At 34.9% G+C, this 25,040-nt stretch overlaps 1 protein-coding gene and 1 non-coding gene across 3 annotated transcripts in view; one reads left to right on the top strand and one right to left on the bottom strand.

Moving 5' to 3' along the window:
- Positions 1–25,040, top strand: part of GABRB1 (gamma-aminobutyric acid type A receptor subunit beta1) — a 439,513-nt gene that overhangs the window by 320,725 nt on the left and 93,748 nt on the right. For both annotated transcript variants that reach the window (XM_008017486.3, XM_038008562.2), the window contains exon 5: positions 18,672–18,754. In XM_008017486.3, coding sequence (XP_008015677.1) covers positions 18,672–18,754 — 83 coding nt within the window. The remainder of the gene's footprint in view (positions 1–18,671; positions 18,755–25,040) is intronic.
- LOC119627784 (small nucleolar RNA U13) lies at positions 2,462–2,565 on the bottom strand. The gene has a single exon (XR_005244016.2). It is a non-coding gene; the product is annotated as a small nucleolar RNA U13 (small nucleolar RNA).

The raw sequence follows: 25,040 nt of genomic DNA, 5'->3' as shown, positions 1-25,040 counted from the left end.
TAACATCATGTTACTTCTTGTGACGAACTATTTTTGAAATATCTTCCTATATGTCCATGTATGTTTCAGTTTTAATGCTTCTCTAAACATTGCTTTATTTTCTTCATTTTTTACTCTATCTTAAAGGTACAAATATAAGATCAGATTTATTTAAAGTTACCTTTTTATCATTTATTTTTAACTGACAAATAAAAACTATATATTTATTATATACAACATGCTATTTTGAAATATCTATACATTGTGAAATGGCTAAATTGTTCTAATTCACATATGCGTTACCCCACATATCGTTTTTTAAAAATCTACTCTTTTAGAAATTTTCAAGAATACATTATTATTAACTAGAGTGACTGATTATCTCTCTAATCCCCCATCCCCACCCAGTCCCTAGTAACCAGCATTCTATTCTCTACTTCTATGACTTTAACTTGTTAGATTCCACATATGAGTGAAATCATGTGGCATTTGCCGTTCTGGGCCTGGTTTATTTCACTTAGCATAACGTCCTCTAGGTTTATCTATGTTATTATAAATGACAAGACTTCCTTCTTTTTTAAAACTGAATAGTATTTCATTGTGTATCTGTACACCACTTTTTCTTTATCCATTCAACTGTTAATGGACCCTTAGTTGATTCCATATCCTTGCAATGAACGTGGGAATGCAGATACCTCTTCAACAGACTGATTTTGTTTCCTTTGCCTATATACCCAGTAGTGGGATTGCAGGATCATACGGTAGCTTTATTTTTAATTTTTTGAGGAACTTCCATACTGGTTCCATAATGGCTGTACTAATTTACATTCTCACCAACAGTGTGCTAGGCTTCTCTTTTCCCCACAACTCACCAACATTTATCTTTCATCTTTTCAAAAATAACCATTCTAAAGGATGTGAGGTAATATTTTGATTTTAATTTGCACCTACAATAATTAGTGATATTGAACATTTTTTTCATATATTGGTTATTTGTCTCCTTTTGAGAAGTATCCATTCAAATCATTTGCCCATCTTTTAACTGGGTTACTTATTTTCTTACTATTGATTTGTATGAGTTCCTTAGATATTTTGGATATTAACCCCTTGTCAGATGTTTGATTTGTACATTCTTTCATTTCATAGACTGTCTCTTATCTCTGATTGTTTTCTAAACAAATTGCTTTTGACATAATTTTTCCAGTTTACAATGTTACAAATGGAAATTAATCAAATTTAGATGATATTTGAAGTACAAATTGGATTGTGATCAAATTCACAATGGTTTGTAACACTAGCAGTGAATCAGAACCATATGACTTCATTTATCTTCCCCTGGATTTTATGTATGGAGCTACTAAAATCTGCCAGAAAATATTAGCTTTTAATTGTTCATGAAGTTAACATTCTAATGGCACTAATCAAAAAATGATGTTTTAATGGTTAAAAACAAAAATCCTCTTGTACCATGTAAATACTTGCTTTTCTCATGGAAAAGTTCAGCCACTGGTTCACTCACTTAACATGGGAAGAAACTCAGACACAGATTAATCACTGAAAGCCTCATTCATTTATTCTTTTGGCAAGGACAATCATTTTGTTTCTTGAAAAGAAACCAACATTTTGTACTTTGAGGCCCTAATCTATTTGTATTCCTAATAGTAAGGGAAGAAGTAGGACCTTAACCCATGTTTATGCTTAGACTATTCAATGTGTATACCAGTGTTTTAGCCGCCTCTTCCTCAAGCCACAGGGTGTGTACAATTTAACAATTGGGAGGTCCTAAAATATCTAGCCTAATTTAAGCATACTTTTAGTAGTTTCGCAGCCCTGGAAATCGTTCAACTGACAATGATCTATGGTTGTTTATTTAACCAATGGACTCAAAATGATTTTTAATGAGAATTTAGTCAGGATAAAGAAAATGGATCTTTACCATGAATATATTTTCCAAGCAACAGTGGCATAATTTTTTAATGAAGACATCATTCTGGTTGTCTTCTTTCTTCTTTAGAAAAGTAATGATTTCAGTGTTTCCTTAATTTCCATATTAATTTCGTTACCTTACACATCAATTCTGTGTCAGACACTGAGCCCTAGTAAATGGATCATTATGAGATCATTTCCTATGGGGTACTTCCCATCTATTCAGGTGGAAGTCACACGAGAAACAAGTTACCAAATAAATAAACGTGTAATTGCAATAATGAGAAATGTGGAGAAATATATGTCAGTTTCAAACACCAAGATCCATGTAAGTTGATGAATTTCTTCATTGAAGGAACTCATTTTGAAAGATCATAATCATCACCCAGTATTAAATACCAGTTAGGTATAGAGTCAATGTAATGGAGAGATAATCTTTGTGTTCCTTTACTTTTCCTGTTGTAACTCGAACTGGGGACAGGAAGGTGGCTATGCCCAGTTCAAAGCAACATTTAAAATAAGAGTGTAAGTGGAGTTATTTTGGGATATTTTAAAATATCAGAAGGGTGATGTGCTGACCTCATAACAAGGTTTGAGAGAGGCATGTCTTACACCTGGGTGTGGAAATTAAATCATCATACTCATGTACTACAAAAGGATCTTCATTTGAGGATTTATCTGTTTGTCTAAGGATGTCAAATTGGAAAGTAACGGAGAGGTTAAAAATATAACATGTTGCCCTATTTGCTTCAGCTTCCTTTAAAGAAAGAATGATGGAAAGATGGACAAAAGACAGGATGTAACAAACCTGCACATTCTGCACATGTAGCCCAGAACTTAAAGTGAAATAAAATAAAATAAATAACACAATTGACAAGAAAAAAAAAAAAAAGAAGGGAAGGGGGAGGAAAGAGAAAAGGGGGATGGGAAGGGGAGGGGTGGGGTAGGAGGAGCAGGAGGATTTGGGGTGGGAGGGAGAGGAACAGTGGGAAGAAGGTGCAGGGTGAGATAGAGATAGAAGATAGAAGGTAGAAGGTGTGAAGTAGAGATGGGAGATGCAGGGTAGAGATAGGAAAAGGGTAGAGGAGAAAGGAGGGTGGGAAAGAGGAAGGAAAGGAGGGAGGAAAAAAGGAAGGAAGGAACCAATGATGGGAGGAGGAATTTTAAATTATTCCAATACCACCTTCATTCCATCCTATATTTTTTCCTTCCTCTACCTCTCCCTCCCCAGAGATAACCACTATTCTAAAAGTATTGGGTATCCTTTAAATGTGTACATTTTTAAAAATTTGCTACACATATGTGATTCCCTAAGGCATATATGCTAATGTTTCATTCTTATAAAATTTTAAATAAATATAGTTTTGGTAAGCATCTCTTCTTGTTTTGTTTGTTTGTTTGTTTTCCACACAACACTATGTAAGACATACCCATGTTCATACAGGTAGACCTATTTTATTCATTTTAACTGCTGTAAAGTAATCCACTGTATATACACTAGAGGTGTGTATCTATTTAGCTTTGCTGGATCATTTTGATGTTTACTCATTTTGCTTTTACAAGGAGTGCTTGAGGAACACCTCTACTTATGTTTCCTTGTGTGCAGTGAGTCGGGAACTGGAAGTATAGTGACTGAGTCAAGAGGTAATCACTGAATCAAGATGTTGTCAAAATGTTTACCATGGTAGATGTATCCATTTATTTTCTCACCAAGAGTATAACTCCTAATTTTCCCAAAGGGACACAAAAATCCAATGTCACCAGACAATCTTGGCCAATCTCAGATAGCTAGAAAATGATCTCTCATTATATTAATTTATAATTTCTTTGTTATAGAAATAAATACTATTTCTTATTTTTAAAAAATAGTGTTTTGCTGATATACTGACTCCTCCAGAATTTACCTATTTAACACTGTACCTATAAAAATGAATAGAAAATAAAACTAACTTTGTTTTGTAGCTTTTAAATATGGCCATTTTTAGGGATTTATGCTCACAAAAGCACAGAGACAGAAATCATGTTTTATTGTTAGCATGATATCTGGAGTGCTTAATTATTAACTTGAAAATATACAAAATCCTCTTCCTATTTTTGTCTTTTAGAATATATGATCACCTCTCAATTAGCTTTATTTTGATGGTGTTCATTGTGAACTCTGAAAAGCAACACAGGCCTTATTTTAATTTTTTATTTCTATAACTTATATCTTCTTCCAAAAAAGTTTAACAATAAACAATAAAAATATATGTCAACAAAGATATTAAATTCAGCAACACAAATTTATTCATCTACATAACTGAATAAGACAACACCAAAGTTAATCTATATTGGGATACTCTTTATTCCTGCCTGATAATTAATATTATTACTGATATTCTTTTAGTCATAAGTTGATATATTGATATATCTCTAATAATTTTGGTATCTAGAGAAAGAATAGTTTCAAATGCAGCTTGTAAACAATTATATTAGAAATCCTTCATCCTGTTAGTAATTAAAAAATTAAAATCACAAAAGTACCATTTTTCATCTATTTAATGAACAAAAATATTATAACATCCAATTGAGAACCAGTGAAGAAAATTAATAATATTTTGCACTATAATTTAGCACAACCCTTGAAGAAAGCATTTTTGATGTATACATTTTTGTATCTTTGGGTATAATAATCCTATTTATTAGATACTAGCTAGAAAAATAATCCAAAATGTGGAAAAATAGTACATTCATGAAAACGTTTTAGCTTCATTTTAAACTGATGAAATTGAAAGCCACCTGAATGTTCAACTTAAAGTATACTGTTTCCCATTGAAAAAATTACAATCCTGATGCCGATGAGGAAAATGTATCTGATATTAAGATTCAATGGGAAGGAAACAGAATCCTAAGTAGGATTACAAGTATGCAAAAAGTCCACATACATAGGGGAAAAATGAAAAGGCATACTACAATGCTAATCGTTGTTCTAGAAGTAGTATTTCTCCACTCATTTCAAGTTATTTGTTTTCTTTATTGCTTATTTAAATAGAAAATAAATGTCCTGGGCCTGCTTTTATCGCCTTAGGGAGCTGGGAATTTTGCACAATTTATACTTCTGTCCTGTTTGGTTTTGGTTTTGTTTGTTTTGTGTCAGCATAAAGCCATTGTTCTCAAACAACACAGTATCTTAATGCTCCATCACTCTTGAATCTTAGCTTACTCCTTGAGGAATACCATTTCAAAATGACTGATTACCTCTCAGTAAATGTATCAGTTCTTTGTTCTAGGAAAGAAAATCATGTGGCAAAGCAATAGAATAGGTTTGCAAATAAACCAAAAAAGTAGTAACTGTGAAAGAGATTCATGTATTTGCTCTAGCTCTTACTTCCTTGTTTAATTATCCTGCACTTGCGGATTCCAAGTCGTGGTATTCCATTCCAGGTAAACATTTTCTTTGGCTTCTACTTTTACTTTAATATCTAGGTCGTTTCTGAATGCTTAGGGCTTGCTATTGTTTTAAATTGATGAGAAAATATACCACACTTCACCTTAGCCAAAAGATCAAGAAACCATTGCTGTTGTTTTAATTCCTTACAATTTGTCCACTACAGAAATTCCTAATAATCAAGATGATAAGAATATAGATGCTTTAATTTGAGGGGGAAGCCTCATTTTATTTCTGCTCCCTAATACATATTTCAGCTTATTGGTTAATAGAAAGTATTAAATATGGTAGAAATTAAATGCATACTCTTATACTTCATAGACATATGTGTATAATGATACAATTTAGGAAAAATAGTATGTCTTGAACTCAGCCAGACATTCACGGTAAAACATGACTAACACTGATACTGGAACTTGGACAAGAGCCTGTTAATTACTATTGTCCTAGTCCTTATTAATTCTTTAAAAAATATTTTTGGCCACCCTCAATCCCCTACTCTGATTTATGGACTGATCTTCGTAATTATAAAGTGGTTCATGAATCACCCTGCCCCAACAGAAGTGAATAATAATGGGCCCATTTATGCAACATTTGGTGTGTAGCTAATTACCTGAAAATGACTGCCTGGGATTGCACTAAGAGTGTCATTAGCATTCAGCACTAAGTCTGCAAAAGAGAGGAGGGAAAGTAAGCAGAAATATGGAATCAAAAAATAAGAATAGCCATAAGAATGCTATTTACTCAGTGTGATTTTTTTAAAGCATCCTAAAGAACTTTTAATGATATCTCCCAGTGACTGAATTGTTAAGTAAGTCATGGAGTATAGTGTCCTTTAAAATTATGTTCATGGAGCATACCTAAGACTTAGGAAAGTTCTTACCTCTAGGTTGACCAAAGCGGCAAATGAAATTGTCACATACAATATAACTTCAACTTTAAGAAGAAAAGAAATGAATAATAAAACTGTGGTAATGACATTATGGGTCATTTTTTTCTCTTATCTATGATTTTCTGTATTTTCCAGATGTTTTAATATGGCCATGTGTTAATTTTACAATGTATTTGTAATAGCAACGTTATATGTATTTTTTATTTCTTTGGAAGCATATTGACTGAAAATGATAGCAGCTACTGTTAATCGAGTGCTTACTATGTATCAAGCATTGAACTTGTACATGCATATAACAACTCTCTTTTCCTTCCTATTCCATACCACATTCCACCTGCATCATACCTGCGTTCATGAGTTATCATAAACCTAGGTTAAGGCACATTGTGTCCAAGTTCCCGCCAACCAAATAAGTGTAAAATTAAACTGTCTTGCATTGCAATTGTGAGTGATATTTAGGCTTTCTTAATAATGGAAATATTTATCTGATGTAAGAGATCTGGATTTCTAAAAAAATGTCAAAGGTAGTAGTTCCAAATGAGAAATAAGCACACCTTACCTATTATATAAAACTAGTAGACAGTGACCCCATCTTCTCTCTTGAGACCTTACAGTATTACAGTATATACATATATATGACAGCATGAATATGTAGCTGGATGTTTTTAATTGCTGTAGCCAATGCTTACATTCCTGCTTAGTCATATATCATTTTATACTCACTATGGATTGGGTAATGAATGTCATAAATTCTTGATAACTAAATAAATACTAAAAGTATGGTAAGGTCAACTTTTAATATTTGTACTTTGTTTTACTGCTCATGGAAGAAATTTTACTGAAGCAAATCTCTGCTTAGATTCTTCTGGCCTGACTACAATAACTGGAGAGACCTTAACCCTTTAATCTAGTATATCTGGGTTTTAATCTCAGCATTACCATAGACTATGTAAACTTGGAAAAATTTATTAATCCAGTGAGATGTTAATTTTCTTATATTTGATATTGGAGTGGAAAAGGCTTCAACATAATAAGGCTATTATAAATAATAAATAATACACATGTGGTAAAATAACGCTTTCTCCTCCAAAGATGTTCATATGCTAATTCTCTGGACCTGTAAATATGCTATTTCTCATGGCAAAAGGGGCTTTGCAGATGTAACTAAGATAAGGTCTCTGGCTGAGCACAGTGGCTCATGCCTGTAATCCCAGCACTTTGGGAGACTGAGGTGAGAGACCAGGAGTTCAAGCCCAGTCTGGACAACATGGTGAAAACCCATCTCTTCTAAAAATACAAAAATTAGTTGGGTGTGGTGGCGGGTGCCTGTAGTCCTAGCTACTCGGGAGGCTGAGGCAGGAGAATAGCTTGAACCTGGGAGGCAGAGGTTGCAGTGAGCTGAGATCACGCCACTGCACTCCAGCCTGGGTAACAGAGAGCGACTCTGTGTCAAAAAAAAAAAAAAAAAAAAAAGGAAAATAAAAAAGATAAAGTCCACAGGATGCGGTAGCTCATGCCTGTAATCCCAGCACTCTGGGAGGCCAAGGTGGGTGGATCATTTGAGGTCAGGAGTTCGAGACCAGCCTGGCCAACATGGTGAAACCCTGTCTCTACTAAAAATACCAAAAAAAAAAAAAAAAAAAAAAAAAAATTACTGAGCATGGTGATGCTTGCCTATAATCCCAGCTGCTGGGGAGCCTGAAGCAGGAGAATCTCTTGAAGCTGGGAGAGGGAGGATGCTGTGAGCACAGATTGTGCCACTGCATTCCAGCCTGGATAACAGAGCGAGACTCTGTCTCAAAAAAAAAACAAAAACAAAACAAACAAAAAAAAACCAGTCGATTATCTTGGAATATCTTAGTGGGGCCAGTGTAATCACAAGGGTCGTTATGAAAGGAAAGCAGGAGAGTGAGATGTACTTTAAAGATGGAGGACGGGTCCATAAGTCAAGGAATGCAAATGCCCCCTAGAAGCAGAAAAAGGTAAAGAAATAAGTTCTTCCTTGGAGTCTCCAGGAGGAACACAGCCCTGCTAACACCTTGATTTTAAGACTTCTGATCTCCAGAACTGTGAGTGAATAAATCTGTGTTGTTTTAAGCCACTACGTTTGCAGTAGCTTGTTACAGCAGCAAGAGGAAACTAATACTGTATGTAAGGTGCTTAGCATAGTGCCTGTCATCTAGGATTCTAACATAATACTAGCCAAAGTAACGCTGCCTCTTTAGATCTAGGTAGGAGTAGCCTGAACCTGCAATCCATTATCTGTGGGAGTCCAATGCCCTCCCCGAGACTGCTGAGGCTTCTCAAAGGGCTTATGTAATTTCTGGCTTTGAATTGCTTCAGTTTGTAGAATACTGTTCCAATAATGCTGTCAGGATAAGGAATTCAGCCCCTTCCCAGTATTCCAAGTATAAAAATAAAACATGTACCCAAGGCTTGTGTGTGTGTGTGTGTGTGTGTGTGTGTGCATACAGGCATGCTTGGTGTGTATCAGGCTTTGAGTAAATACAGAAAATGTACTATTATTGTACAGCAAAAATTTTAAAATTAAATATCAATATGGCTGTTCTTTAAAGTTTTTTACTACTCCAATGTTTTGCTTCCTCACACCTAAATCTCTTAAATCTCACAAAACGGTTTATCTCCTTTGGTTTCCTTATCATTTATGTCTCACACTCCTGGGATTTCACCTTCAAATACCAATGTATTTTTCTAAACAGACTAGTCAAACTCCTACCTAATAAAACCTGTCACAACTATGAAGATAATGCAAATTCTTTTCACCCTATTGCACTGAGCAGTTAACAAGTATTAACTGCAAAAAAAAAAAAAAAAATCTATGTACTCATTAGTCATAACTTAGACTAACCCATCCATCTTCTCTCATCAGTTTCATTGTGTAACGTAACTAACATGAATTAAAGGTGTATCCAAGAGGCTAAACAAGCCATTCTTCAAACACTCTATTGAGTGATACTGATATCAATCTTATAACTGCTACTAACTCTCAATTTCACCAATATTAGGGGTATTAATAGGGTTCAGCATTTTTAGGGAATTTTCATTCACGTTTTTCTTTCATACAGATTCTATTAAACTGTACAATTATGTTATACAGAGATTGGGTTTAAAACTTGGGAGTTCTTCCTGATAAAATTGATGATTATAGGAAAACCTCAACTGAGCATACATAATTTGTTAATTTAAGTTCACATTGCTATTTGCAAATGTACCCTCTCCATGTGTATATGTATGCACACGTGTGTATTTGTGTGTGTGTGTATAAACCTAGATTTCAAGAAACTTATGGGCCAAGGCTTTTGGATTATGTTTTGTCAGCAATTAGAATCATGCCACTTTCAGACATTAAATATAAATGATTTGCTATTACAATGACTCCTAAGGCCAACGACTATGCAGTATAAACCTTAATAAATGAATACTATAGTGACACGATTTCTGTTCATTCTAAAGTATCATGAGGCCACAATTTCTAACTAACAGCCCATTATAGTGTTCTGATCTAACTTTCAAAATGTCAATAAATTGGATTATAATGTAATCCATTCTAAATGTCTTTGAAAGAAGACAGATGAATGTTACACTGTCATGAATCTACCTCTGGGAAATCTCTCTGCAGAAGAACAGTCAGTTAATGCTTTTGCCTTTAGCTGGTTTTACCCTCCTATACTTTCATTTGCTATCCACCAATAAAAATATTTTCACACACCAGAATGAAAATCCTGAGTTTGAAAAGCTAAAGACAGAACGAACAATTCAATCTTGAAGCCCTTAGTCTATTGATTTTTGTAATCTAATATTTGGCAACTTTGACTCGATAGAAGATTTATAATAATCATCCAGCTTCAGCCACGGTGTGAGTACTTTTCCATGTGGATGTGTTAACTAATGGTAGAAGTGACTAACAACTGTGAAGCAGTCATATTGGGCAAGGAGAACAAATGGAAATACAAGAGCAATCATTCTTAGAGATACTCATTGTTCCTTCTCACCCAGAAGACAGGAGAGCTGAACAGAACTCTGCCGAGGGACATCTTTCTTTTTGTTGATGATCTGGGGAATTCTTACTGAGCATTCTTTTCTCACAAAGAGCTCATATACTCAGCTCACTTAACCATAAGCATTACAAAATGTAGAAATGCCAAACTCTTAAATCAGCAGAGTTCAACACTCTGTTGCACAGATTTCTATAGCCTAACATAGATTCATGAGTATGTGCTTGTGTGGGAGTACCTGTCTGAGTCTCAATAATTCCTTCCTTCTCAGAGGGCCCTGTGGATCTTTGGTGACCGTATTTGTATTTGTGTATTCGTGCTGTCCTCCAACCCTTCCTCAACAGTTGTGGGAGAGTTGGTACCTAATGCAAGTTAGAACAGTGAAATCCTCCTGTGAGTCTGAAATTTGGAACATATATATCCCAAGATGGAAGTTGTTTCAGTACTTTCCAAAGGAAATCACATGACTTCTTGAGAGTAAGTTCTTAGAGCTATTGATTTCTTATCTTGCTAAGTTGTGATGATTACTCAATTCTCTTTAATATTATATTGGGATTTAGAGGAATAAAAGTCAGTTGGCCCAGGAGATCATAGTTTAAAAAACAACGAGTTATAGTCAAGTCTTGGTGTGACATATAGTTCCCTAGGTGATATCACTTATATTCCTTATAACTATTGATTGTTGAATAGATCGATCATAATGGCTAGCAACAGTAAATTCAGTTATGCTTCCTAAAAGTTGGGTTTTTAAAAAAATTACTCACAACTCTAAGTACCCACACACATGAGACATTAACTAGGTATTTTGTAGACAATGCTACATTGGCTATGTAAACTACTTTGTAAAAGCTATTATAATTCACAACTCTGAATCAATGGTTCAATATTATATTTCAATGCATGTCCTGATTTAATAATGGAGTGGTTAACTAACCAGATGACTTTTTTTTTCTGAAAATGGACTAAATAAAGTGAGATGTGCTGACCAATGGTGCTCAAATAATACTCTCAAGTATCCCTAAGGCTTTTTCTTTAATGGTGCCACAAATGTTGGATTCTAATTTTATTTAAAACTATCATAATTATTTTTTGCTGCACACCTACAACCATCCGATGCTTGACAAAGTTGACAAAAACAAGCAATGGGGAAAGGACTCCCTATTCAATAAATGATTCTGAGATGACTGGCTAACCATATTCAGAAGATTGAAATTAGACTGCTTCCTTACACTATAGTTCATATTTTTCATCCACATTTAAACAGGATATCAGGATGCCTTATAATCACATCTTTTCTAGAATCATGCTTTAGAAAATCATGTGTGGGGCCATCCAACTCAAGATGGGTTAAAGACTTAGATGTAAAAAAAAAAAAACAAAAAAACGGCCGGGCGTGGTGGCTCACGCCTGTAATCCCAGCACTTTGGGAGGCCGAGGCGGGCGGATCGGGCGCCTGTAGTCCCAGCTACTCCAGAGGCTGAGGCAGGAGAATGGCGTGAACCCAGGAGGCAGAGCTTGCAGTGAGCCGAGATCGAGCCACGGCACTCCAGCCGGGACGACTGAGAGAGACTCTGTCTCAAAAAAAAAAAAAAAAAAAAAAAATGGAAGTTAACCTCAGAAATACCATTCTGGACAGAGGATCTGGCAAAGATTTCAAGACGAAGACAGCAAAAGCAATAGCAACAAAAACAAAAATTGACAAATGGGACCTAATTAAACTAAAGAGCTTCTGCACAGCAAAACATCGTTAGAATGTTGTTCATCAACAGAACAAAGAGACAACCCACAGAATGGGAGAAAAATTTTGCAAACTACACATCTGACAAAGGTTTAATATCCGGAATATATAAAGAACTTAAAGAAATAAACAAGCAAAAAATGAACAAAGCCCTTAAAAAGCAGGCAAAGAACATGAACAGACACTTTACAAAAGAAGACATACATGCATCCAACAAGCATATAAAAAATGCTCAACATCACTAATCATTAAAAGTGCATATAAAACCACAATGCGATACCATCTCACACCAGCCAGAATGGCTATTATTAGAAAGTAAAATAATATGAGATGCTGGCGAGGTTGCAGAGAAAAAGGAAAACTTATACACTGCTGGTGAAATGTAAATTAGTCCAGCCATTATGAAAAGCAGTTTGGTGATTTCTCAAAGAACTCAAAGCAAAATTACCATTTGACTCAGCAATTCCCTTGTTGAGTATATACCAAAAGGAATATAAACCATTGTACCATAAAGACACATACACACATATGTTCATCTCAGTATTATTCACAATAGCAAAGGCATGGAGTCAATCTAAGTGGCCATTAACAGTAGACTGGATAAAGAAAATGTGACACATATACACCACAGAATACTGCAAAACCATAAAAAAGAATGAGATCATGTGCTTTGCAGCAACATGGATGGAGGTGGCAGCCTAAGTGAACTAACACAGGAACAGAAAACCAAACACCACATGTTCTCACTTATAAGTGGGAGCTAAACATTAAATATTAATATATATGGACACAAAGAAGGGAACAACAATCACTGAGGCATACTTGAGGGTGGAGGGAAGGAGGAAGGTGAGGATCGAAAAACTACCTATTGGATACTATGACTATCACCTGGGTGGTGAAATAGTCTGTACACCAAATCCCTGTAACATATAATTTACCTGTATATCAAACCTGTATATGTACCCATGAACCTAAAATAAAACTTAAAAAAATATATAATAAATATTTTAAACTATAATAAGAAGCATTACACTGTCACCTGTCCTATGTTACTTTTTTAAATGTCTTAGTTGCTTTTTCTATTGAGGTAAAATATACATATATAATTTACCATCTTTACCACTTTAAATGTATAGTTCGGTGGTAATTAATATACTATATGCTTATATTTCCTTTCATCACTCCCTTTTCTTGGTCTTTGATAACTACCAGTTTACATTCTATGTTGAGATCCATTTTTTTTAGCTCTCACATGTGCATTAGAACATGCAATATTAGTATTTCTGTGCTTTGCTTACTTCAATTAACATAATGGCCTCCAGTGCCATCCATGTTGCTGCATATGACAGGATATCATTTATACGGCTGACTAATATCCCATTATCCATATCTACCACATTTTCTTTCTCCATTCATCTGTTGATAGGCACTTAGGTTGATTCCATATTTGGCTATTGTGAATATGTTGCAATAAATATAAGAATGCCCCATGTTAACACATTCAAGATCATTATATTAACTTGTGCTGCCAGGTTAAATTATGCAGAGCATTGAGCACCAAGTAAAGCTTGCCTTTAATCTATCATTAAGTACTTCTAGAGACCAACTATTTATGGAAGTTCCTAAACTAATTACAATGGTATCATTGACTATAAAGGTGGTTTCTTGGCACAGGGGTTGGCGCTGTTGTTGTTGCTGTTTTCCCAATTCAGGGTAGCCTTTGCTTGGTTATTTAAGAATTTAGAAGCAAGTACTTCACTATTTATAAGAATTTTCTCAATGCTGTATAAATAAAATGCAACAAAAGATAAATTGGTAATGAGAGAGGCTTAAAACCATAATTCTCATCATAATCCCTGCTTTTATAAGTGTGTGTCCATTAAAATGGATCAACATTTGAACTTATAAGGTGATTTTATATTAACAAAATATGGTTTTTATTTATTTCATTTGTACTTTACATACTGAGGTTCCTTATCAAATTTGTAAACCATCATTGTAGCAGGATTTCTTAACCTTGGCACTACTGACAGTTTAGAAAAGCTAAGTCTCTGTTGTTGGGGACTCTCCTATGCATGGTAGGATGTTTAACAGCATCTCTGGGCTCCATTCACTAGATTCCAGTTTCAAACTTTTAGGTCCAGATATATTTCCAAATGTCCCCAGTGAGGCAAAATCATCTCTGACTGAAAAGCATCAGCTAAGTTGTAGAATCATAGGACTTGCCATATTTTAGTAATTCCGAGAGAATGCTCCCCTCTTGACAGTTTTTGATTTCATAAGAAGCTGTTAAACAAAAAATATGGTAAAGGAGAATAGTAGACAAATGCATTTTTAATATTTATTGTGGTTTTTTTGTTTAGGGTGTTCGAATCACTATGAGACTAAAAAAAGAATGTTGCAGAACTGTATTTTTAGACAACAAAAGATATTCATGATGTATTGTTAAGTGAATAAATTAATTAACCCATATGATCAGGGGAATGGAAAGCATAGTGTTTTGTAAAACATTTTGAAAAAAAATTTTTAATTAAACTTGAAAATTCCTTTTGCTTCGAAGTAATGCTTAAATAAATTCAAGTAAATTTGTTATTATAAATTCAAATAAATTGATAATGTCGTGTCTATGAAAAAGTATCAAAAGGCTTCAAAAGGTATCCTCTGTGAATTTTCATCTTTCATAGTGAAAGCCAAAGGAAAATTGGAAAAAGGTAGGGTTTTTCCTTTTCCTTTAAGGAAAAGAAGCCTTTATTGCTGATAGTTTAGCACAAATGACCAAAGCAATAACTCACCTTGGAACCTCAAAAATCCTCGGAGATGGATAGCTAGATAGATAGAGAGTATGCATATATAGATACACATGTGAATATATCAGTGTGTGTATGTATATACACACTTATACAGTTTACTGTAGTACAGTATATGCTGTGTACATAAAGTACTACAGTATATTCAGCGCCCTTTCATTTGAAAAAATAAAATGGAACACAAATGCCCACAAAAGGATGATTAGAAAATACATTATGACATTTCCACACAATTGTAGTAAATTTTTAAAAATAGCTTATTATTTATTAATGCAGAAGCAAATTCATGATGCATTGTTAAAGAAAATAAGCAAAGTGCAGAGTAGTGTGTGTTGTAGCCTACTGTCTTAAGAGGTTTTCTTCCTAAGAAGACACAGCTGTGCTTCTATTTGCATAGAGTATTTTAAGAAAATTTCAAATTGTAGCTCCTGGAGATTAAGATAAAAAAGAAACATCATTTAATTTGAATTTTTGTGTTGTTTAACGTATGATTACACTTTATGGGAAGGACCGTTACATTTTTAAAAGTTCTTTGTCATTCAAAAGTGAATCGAAAGCTTGTAAATGTGGACTCACCATCTGAATTTTAGTTACTCTCAGACTTCACTGACCAGAAAAACATCCCAGGTAAGAAAAAATGGAGAGATAATTAAGTCCAGATAGGATATGTAGAGTTAGAGTACTTGAGTTTGAATAAACACAAAAGCTCAACTGGAGGTGGTGAATATGGTATTAACTCTCATCCTAGGATAGTGTTTCTTCCTTGGTTATATGCTACCTGTGGAATATAAGTGGACCAGAGCTTCAGAAACAAATCTGACAAATCTGTATAACAGTGGGAAGTGTGAAGCACCTTAAGTCACAGAAGGCTGGTTTCATTGTTGTTGTTGTTGATGATGATGATGTCATATTTAGTTGTAGCAAGAGAGGAAGATAAGCAGCTTTTTATGTATAATGTAGATTCCTCCCATTCACAAATTCTGCAGATAGTAGCACAGATATTGCTAAGGTGATAATAAAAATAGAAAGGGTCATGAGATAATAACCACTATAATAATGATCATCATTTGGGGAGCACTTCTTAAGTATGGGACACTGGGCTAAAAGCTTTGCACACATTATCTCTTTTCATTCTCACAGCAATGCTCTGTAGTAGGTGCTTTGATTAATGAGACGACTGAGCTGCAAGGAGATAATTTAATTAATGCAAACTCACGCCACTTGTGAGCAACAAAGTTAAGACTCAAATTAAATCTGCCTATCTTTAAAATTTTTAGTCACAAAATATTTTAATAGCTTTATTGGGATATTATTGAAATATGACTATTGCAAATTATAAATTTGCTACATTATTTATGAAAGTAATGTAATCCTCAATAAAATATTAGCAAACTAAATTCAATAGCACATTAAAAGGATTATATACAATGACCAAGAGGGATTTGTTACTGGGATGCAAGGATGGTTCACCATATGTGAATTAATCAATGCTATATACCACATTAGCAGAATGATGGATAAAGAGTACATAAGGATATCAATAGATGTAGAAAAGCATTTGACAAAATGCAACATCTTTTGTGGCAAAAGCTCTCAACAAAATAGGTATAAAAGGAACTTTCCTCAACATAATCAAAACTGTATCTGAAAAAATCTAGAGCCAATATCATAATCAATAGGTCTTGGGATGAAAGCTGGGGCATTACACTACTTGACTTCACATTGTAATACAAATATATTCTGATCAAAACACTATGGTAATGGCACAAATACAGACATATAGACCAATGGAACAGAATAGAGAAACCAGAAATAAATACATACACCTGTGGTCAACTGATCTTTGGCAAAGGTGCCAGGGGCACACAATGGGGAAAAGACAGTCTTTTTGACAAATGGTGTTTGAAAAACTGGATATCCACATGCAAAATAAACAAATAAATAAATTTGATCCCTATCTCATGCCATACATGAAAATCAACTCAAAATGGATTAAATCCTTAAACATAAATATTGAAACTGTAAAACAACTAGCAGAAAACATAAGGAAAAACCTTCTTGACATTAGTCTTAGCAATAATTTTTTAAATATTATACCAAAAGTCCAGACAATAAAAGCAAAAACAGGTAAGTGGGATACATCAAACTAAAAAGCTTATATGCAGCAAAGGAAACAATAAACAAAATGAAAAGGCAACCTATGGAATAGGGAAAAATATTTGCAAATCATATACTGATAAGTGTTAATATCCAACACATATAAAAAAATCACATACAATTCAATAACAAAATATAAATAATTTAAAAATGAGCAAAGAACCTAGACAGAACTTCTCAAAAGAAGAAATTCAGATGGACAACAGGCATATGAAATAGTGCTCAACACTAAATCATCAGAAAAATGCAAATCATACCCACAATGAAATACCACCTCATACCTGTTAGGATGGCTATTGGTAAAAAGACAAAAGACAAAAGCGTTAGCAAGAGTGTGGAGAGGGAAAAGAACCCTTGTACACTGTGAATGGAAAAATAAATTAGAAGGTTTTTGATCTTGCTTCAGATGACTTTGACTAGTCAGAGTCTTTCATGATTCCATATAAATTTTATGATTATTTCTTCTATTTCTATAAAAAGTACCATCTGGATTTTTGAATGTGTAAGATGGTTTTGGGGAGGTAGTATGAACATTTTGACAATATTATTCTTCCAAGACATGAACATGGAATGTCTTTCTATATATTTGTCTTTTTAAACTTCCTTCATCAATGTTTTATAATTTTCAATGTACAGGTCTTTTTTCTCTTTAGTTAAGGTAATTCCTAGGTACTTTGTTGTTGTTGTTAATGTAAATGAAATTGTTCTCTTAATTTACCTTTTGGAGAGTTTGTTATTAGTATATAAAAACACCACTGATTTTTGTGTGTTGATTTTGCACCCTGTAATTTTATTGAATTTATTAGTTCTAATAGTTTTCATGGAGTCTATAGAATTTTCTACATACATAATTACGTCATCTGCAAAAAGAGATAATTTTATTTTTTTATTGTGATTTGGATAGCTTTTATTTAATTTTCTTGCTGATTGCTCTAGCTGGGAGTTCAGTACCATGTTGACTAGCAGGGCCGAGAGTGACCACTCTTGTTTTCTTCCAGATCTTAGGGGAAAAGCTTTAATTTTTCTGCATTTATTGAGATGATCATGTGGTTTTTATTTTATTATGTTGTATCACATTGATTGATTTGTATATGTTGTTGATTGTTGCATATCCATCCTAGCATCCCAGTAATAAATCCCACTTGGTCATGGTGTATGATCCTTTTGATATGCTGTTGAATTTTATTTGCTAGTATTTTATTGAGAATGTTTGCATCTAATTCCATTAGGGATATTGGCATATACTATTCATTTCTTGTATTGTCTGTCTAGCTTTGGAATTAGAGTGAAGCTGGCCTCATTAAATGAATTTGGCAGTTTTCCCTATTCTATTTTGTGGTACAGTTTAAGAAAGGTTAGTATTAGTTCTTCTCTGAATGTTCATGATTATTTCTCATCCATGAACCATCTGGCCCTGGGCTTTTCTTTGTTGGAAATTTTTTGATTACTGATTCACTCTCCTTGTTTGTTATTGGTTTGTTCAGATTTCTGTTTTTTATTGACACAGTTTGGGTAGGTTGTATGTTTCTAAAATTTATCCATTTCCACCTGTTCATCTAGATTATCCAATTTGTGGACATATAATTATTCATAATAGTTCCTTAAAATCTCATAAAATTTTGATGCCTTGTTTCTGCCAACTGGTAAACATGATTTGGGGCTAGGAAGCCTGGAAATGAAATGTCATCACTTTTGTAATGTTTTCTTTTTTATCTCTCCACTCTATCAGAATCACAACCACAGCTGCATGTATGATGGATCTTCGAAGATATCCATTGGATGAGCAGAACTGCACCCTGGAGATTGAAAGTTGTGAGTTACTTGGACAGGGGCATGAAAAGGAGGGATGCTTCTTTGACCCAATGGAATTCAACTTCTCACTGAGTTAATTAGTACCAGGATTTTTTAGCTGCACTTGTCTGACAAGTTTTCAAAGGGTTTATATTTGTGGCTCAATGAAGTTATTGTTTTGAACAATTAGGGAAAGTTCACTTATTTTAGATCAACAATTTATAAACTCATACTTTCTCCTTCTCAGAGTGTAGTTTCTCCCAAAGTCTTCCAATATCCAAGCTGGATTAGTAAGAAAGAAAAGATATTTTAATATGAAAAGAGTTTGTGAGATTGTTTTGACCTAAACTATTGTAAATTGTCTTTTAGAAAAACATTATGTTAGTGTCTTATGTGAATAATGTGTCTTTCCTCATGAAAAGAAAAAGATGATAAATTACACTCATGAGATTTATGCTTTGCACCAAAGACTTAATGGTTTTTAAGTCTAGTGACTAATTTTAGTTTGTCCTCTTGGGCTGCTTTTTCACTGATTGCTTTCTTAACAATTCAAATATTTCAGCTATGAAGATTTAATCTGACTATCTTTTTGTGATTATTTCTCAGCCATCAGCCTGTAGGTATTTGAGACCATTAATTGTGAACACCAAAGCTAAGCCATTTCTTGGTTTTCAGAGGTGCAAAAAAGTCCAGTAGCTAATCAGACCATTATTATAGTACTACTTAATGTAATGTTAGAAATTGACAGATGTTTATTTAGATCATCTTAAATGCTTTCTAGATGTAAACATTAAGAAAGTAAAGGAAAATGGGAAAATTCCAGGTCATTCTATAGTATTGTTGAAGAATGAATGTATTTCCCCAGTGTCTCATCACGAAGCAATTACATTAACCTTCTAGTTCCACTGTATACATAGAAATAGATGAAGGTGTTAATGTAGATGTAATTACAAGTTTAAATATAGACATTGACCTACTACCACCAAAACCTAGAATGAACAAGAAAATTCATGAATAATTCTCTAATCAATATTCTAATTTTAAATCTCATTATATAAAGAAGTTACTAGGTATTGAAAGGTGTTTATATATATAAAGTATTGATGGTAACTTTTGGTTCAGATACCAAAAATGACCACATTCAAACCATAGGAATGAACTATGTAAACTCAATCTTATACTAATAGCTAATAACACTTTATAAATAAGGCAGAACATTAGTTCAACAAGTAAATCATTACTTTTGGAACTGATATAGAAAGAGAAGGATAACTCATGGGTTGCCCATACATATTAGTTGTTTTTTACCCTTGACCACTCTTCCATTGGCTTTCTGATTTTTTACCTTGGCTTCTGCTGGAGAATATTAACATACAGCAACCCCTTGAAATTCCAAGACTTTATGAATTGTGTCATTTGCTTAAAGGAGCAATGAATTTTGACAAATACTTGAAATTGATTCTGTGTTTTAAATTGTAAGTTCTAAAATTATCAACACTTTCTCCCAAAATGCATACTTTATTTACAATGGATACTGAGTTTTTCTATTATAGGTTGACATTTTTCTTTAAGTTTGAAGATTTATTTATTCATATTAAAAATAGATTACTTTGAGTCCATTTAATATAACATATAATGATCAAAACTATAAATGAAGCAGAAATTAAATGTAACTTTTGTGGAGAAGGGATGGGGGAAGTCCAGGCACCCAGATAGCCCAAAGTAATCATCAAATATGATGTCAGGTAATAGATGGTGACCCAGACATATGACAATCATTGAGGCAGTTGAGCAAGATGCAACTAGTTGTCTGGACATACAGATTAACACAGTAACTGAAACTCTAAAATAAGCTAATATGTACAAATTTGAAAAGATGGTAATTATCATCAAAGTGATCCAGCAGTTGGTCACAGAACTACAATCCCTAAAGATACTTACCTAAAACAAAGCAAAAACTCTTGACTGTAAGAACTTGGATAATAAGGAGTGTAAAGAGGCAGGAACTTAGGAGAAAGATTTGCATAACTAAAGCTGGGTATTTTATAACACATTTGTGACATAAGTATTTGTAACAACACTTGAGAGATGATATACTTGAGGCTCAGAGAAGTAAAATAACTTACCCAGAGTCACAGGGCAAAAAAAGTAATGGGGTGAAAAAGTAATGGAATAAGAATTCAAGCCCAAGTGTTCTTCTCTTCATCACGGAATCCTGAATCAACAGGTGAGTAAGGGAGCATAGCATCAATAATTAGAAGTGTAGGTTGGTCACGGTGGCTCGCGCCTGTAATTCCAGCACTTTAGAAGACCAAGAAGGGTGGATCACCTGAGGTCAGGAGTTCGAGACCAGCCTGACAAATATGGTGATAACCCATCTCTACTAAAAATACAAAAAGTAGCCAGGCGTGGTGGCATGCACCTGTAGTACCAGTTACTCAGGAGGCTGAGACAGGAGAATTGCTTGAACCTGGGAGGCAGAGGTTGCAGTGAGCTGTGATCATGCCGCTGCACTACAGCCTGTGTGACAGAGTGAGACTCCACTTCAAAACAACAACAACAACAACAATAATAATAATTAGAAGTATAGCATTAACTGGAAACACTCTTGGCTAGGTTGGAAATGCTGAATCAACCAAAGACTGGTCTGTATTTCCTAAACTATCCCTGATAAATTTCAGTATATATCCCAGAAGCTGAATTTCGCTTTGAGATCAAGGGTCAAACAATTGCAGCTACAGGGAGAAGGTAGCTTATGGATGCAGGAAACCAAGCAGGCCTTGATTCTATTGATGTTACCCTTAAAAAAAGAAGCAGCTTCTGATGACAGCATAATTTAACTTCAACACTTTACTTAAAATGAATCCCTATTAACAATAGATAAACCAATGTAGAGTTCCTAAATGTTAAGAATAATAATTTTAAGCAGTGAATTAGCATATGCCCATGTGGAGTTTGAATGAGCTTTGCTTGTTTCTACCTAAGTACATAATCAATATGTTGCTAAGTTTTAATAAATACTGAATAGATTATTCATCTAGGTTTTTTTTGTTTGTTTGTTTTTTGTTTTTTTGTTTTTTGAGATGAAGTCTCGCTCTGTCACCCAGACTGGGGTGTGGTGGCTGGATCTCAGCTCACTGCAAGCTCCGCCTCCCGGGTTTACGCCATTCTCCTGCCTCAGCCTCCCGAGTAGCTAGGACTATAGGCGTCCGCCACCTCGCCCGGCTAGTTTTTTGTATTTTTTAGTAGAGACGGGGTTTCACCGTGCTAGCCAGGATGGTCTCGATCTCCTGACCTCATGATCCGCCCGTCTCGGCCTCCCAAAGTGCTAGGATTACAGGCTTCTATTCATCTAGTTTTTAACTTTTCACAAAAAACGTGTCATCTTCTAAAACAGCTCTTTCTGACTTGACAGTGTATCAAGACTATACTGAGCCTTAAAGTAATCACAAATGAGAGGCTCTAGTGTCAGTTGGGAAATAAGAATGATCAAGTAGACATCACACTGATGTAAGATTGAACCAATCATGTTTGTGACCAACAGAGTGGAAACTTTGCCTGCATTACAAAATTCACGAGTTTGCATGTTCTCCCATCACAATCACAAGGCTGGCAAAATGTTTTCCTTGGTTAGGTCCTTTAAGACAAATTAAAGATGTTTTGCTTAACTTGATGTCATCTAATCAAGTATAATTGAAAAAGTCATAAAGACTTGTTAAATTGAAAGTTTGCTTGAACTTGGAGCAGATTAATAGCTCTGTAGCCCTAGGATGCTATAAAATGAGTCAATGACATATAGAAAAATCAATCAAGGAATTTAGTCTAAAGTATATTTGGAATCTGAAATCAATAACAGTATCATGTGAAGGTTTGATAGCCACAAGCTTCATGGAGATATGGAAAGGGCTTGGGATAATAATCATGAAGGAATCAGGTAGTGCAGATTAAAAAAGATCCGGACCCTAATCTCATCCACTCATTTACAGTAGATGTTGTCACCTCACCACACCAAAATGATAATAATAAAAGAAAAAGCCATTTCAGGTCTGAAATCTCTCGTTTTCACTCATCTTCTTTAAACTTCCTTATTCTTCACCACTATTCCGAGTTAGTTCTCTGTATTTCACAGGAAGATGTGTTTCTGTTTCTTTCTTAGGCTAGCCCTGCCTGCTGTGCTTAGAATTCCATCTCTTTCTTCCTCTTCTGGAAATTATGTCTAGTCCACACACACACCTCACCCCTGAGCTCTCAGATCCTCAATCCTGCCCTGTCTACCTCTTTTCTCACAGCTTGTAAACTAGTTGAAAACTCTTCTCATCTTAAAACACCTGCACTCTATCCCCACATTTCCCTGAAGCTTTTTCCTAATCTCTTTCTTTTTCTCCAAAGTACTTGAAAGGATAATCTATATCTGTTGTCTATTGCCTCAACTTCCTCTCAACCCACTGCAATCTGGCACCTGCCTACCCATCTCCCGCCTCTGCTAAAACTGTTCTCAGAAAGGTCACAAAGGACCTCTTTACATTCAATCTTATGCTGTGGCTCTCAAATTTATATCCCCAACTGAGATCTCTTCTGAGCCCCAGATTGATGTACTAGCACTCTTCTTGGCATGTCTGTTTTGATGTTTCAAAGGCATCTTGAGTTTAATTTGCTCAAAACTTTATTCTTGATTTTTCCCTTTCAAATGAATTTCTCCCTCTGTCACTTTAATCTCACTATCCGACCATAATCCTGGGATTGTTAACAGCTCCATTTCTCTCAAACTCCGCTGATCCGTTCTACTGCCAAGTACCATCTATTCTACCTGCAAAATATTTATCAGGCCTGTCCATTTCTCCCCTGCCCTATTGCCACCAGTCTTTTCCAAACTATCATTACGTTTTACCTGGATCATTGTAGCTGCCTTTTACAGTCTTCTTGCTTTCACTTTTGACTCCCTCTAACTCAGTTTCTGCCCAGCAGCCACAGTGATCTTTGCAAGGTGTAAATTGGATCATATTATTTCTCTGCTTTAAAATATTCAGGCTGGTTGCCGTGGCTCATGCCTGTAACCCCAACACTTTGGGATGCCAAGGCAGGCAGATCACAAGGTCAGGAGTTCAAGACTAGCCTGGCCAACATGGTGAAACCCCGACTCTACTAATGATACAAAAATTAGCAGGGCATGGCAGCACACACCTGTAATCCCAGCTACTCAGGAGGCTGAGGCAGGGGAATTGCTTGAACCTGGGAGGCAGATGCAGCAATGAGCCAAGATGGCGCCATTGCACTCCAACCTGAGGGACAGCCTGAGACTCCATCTCAGAAAAAAAAAAAAAATCAAAGACTTCCCACTATACTGGTAAAACTGTCCACTCTTCTTAACTTGATCTTCAAGCTCTTGTGTGACTTGACCTTCCTCATTATCTTGAATCCCATCTGTCACCATTTTCCCCTTACTTACTGTATACATTACTCCAACACCAGAGACTTCGTTTCTGGCAGACCATATTTTCTCTTATCCCATCATAATAATTTTCTCATTTCTTCTGGCTGAAATGCTTTTCCCAACCATAGTTCTTTCGGCTTCCTCTTCTCATCCTTCAGTCCTCATCTCACATGTCACCTTTGATAGGAGGCTTTCTTAAGACTCCTCCAATCTAAGTTAGGAACCAGTAGTTATTCTCTTTCAAAATTCTTTTTAGTTTCCCATTGCTATTGTCTGAAAGTTTGTATCCCGCCAAAATTCATATGTTGAAACCTAACCCCCCCAATATAATGCTATTAAGAATGTATCTTTTGGAGGTGATTAGATCACGAGAGCAGAGTCCTCATGAATGGGATAATGGTAGTCCCCACTTATTTACAGTTTTGCTTTTTGCCTGAAAATATTAAGTGGAAAATTCCAGAAATAAACATTCATCAGTTTTAAATTATACCCTTGATTGTAGCATGATGGAATCTCCCACCATCCTGCTCTGTCCTGGCTGGGACATAAATCATCCCTCTATCCAGTGTATCCACATGTATATGCTATCTATACCGCCTATATCATTGACACCATCTGCTCCTGGCATCCAGCCACTGATGTCATCATGGCTTGATAATCCAGGATCACCCAAAGCAGATGATGCTCCCTTTGATATATTTTCAGAAGATCAATGGTAACCAAAAGCTATGTCACAATACCTACATCATTCACCTTATTTTACCTCATCATACAGGCACTGTGTCATCTCACATTACAAGAAGAAGGGTGAGGACAGTACAATAGGATATTTTGAGTGAGAGAGATCACATTCATGTAACTTTTATTACATTATAT

Source organism: Chlorocebus sabaeus, chromosome 27 (assembly GCF_047675955.1).
Source record: "Chlorocebus sabaeus isolate Y175 chromosome 27, mChlSab1.0.hap1, whole genome shotgun sequence".
Taxonomy (NCBI): domain Eukaryota; kingdom Metazoa; phylum Chordata; class Mammalia; order Primates; family Cercopithecidae; genus Chlorocebus; species Chlorocebus sabaeus.
This window is presented reverse-complemented; position numbering and strand designations above follow the sequence as displayed.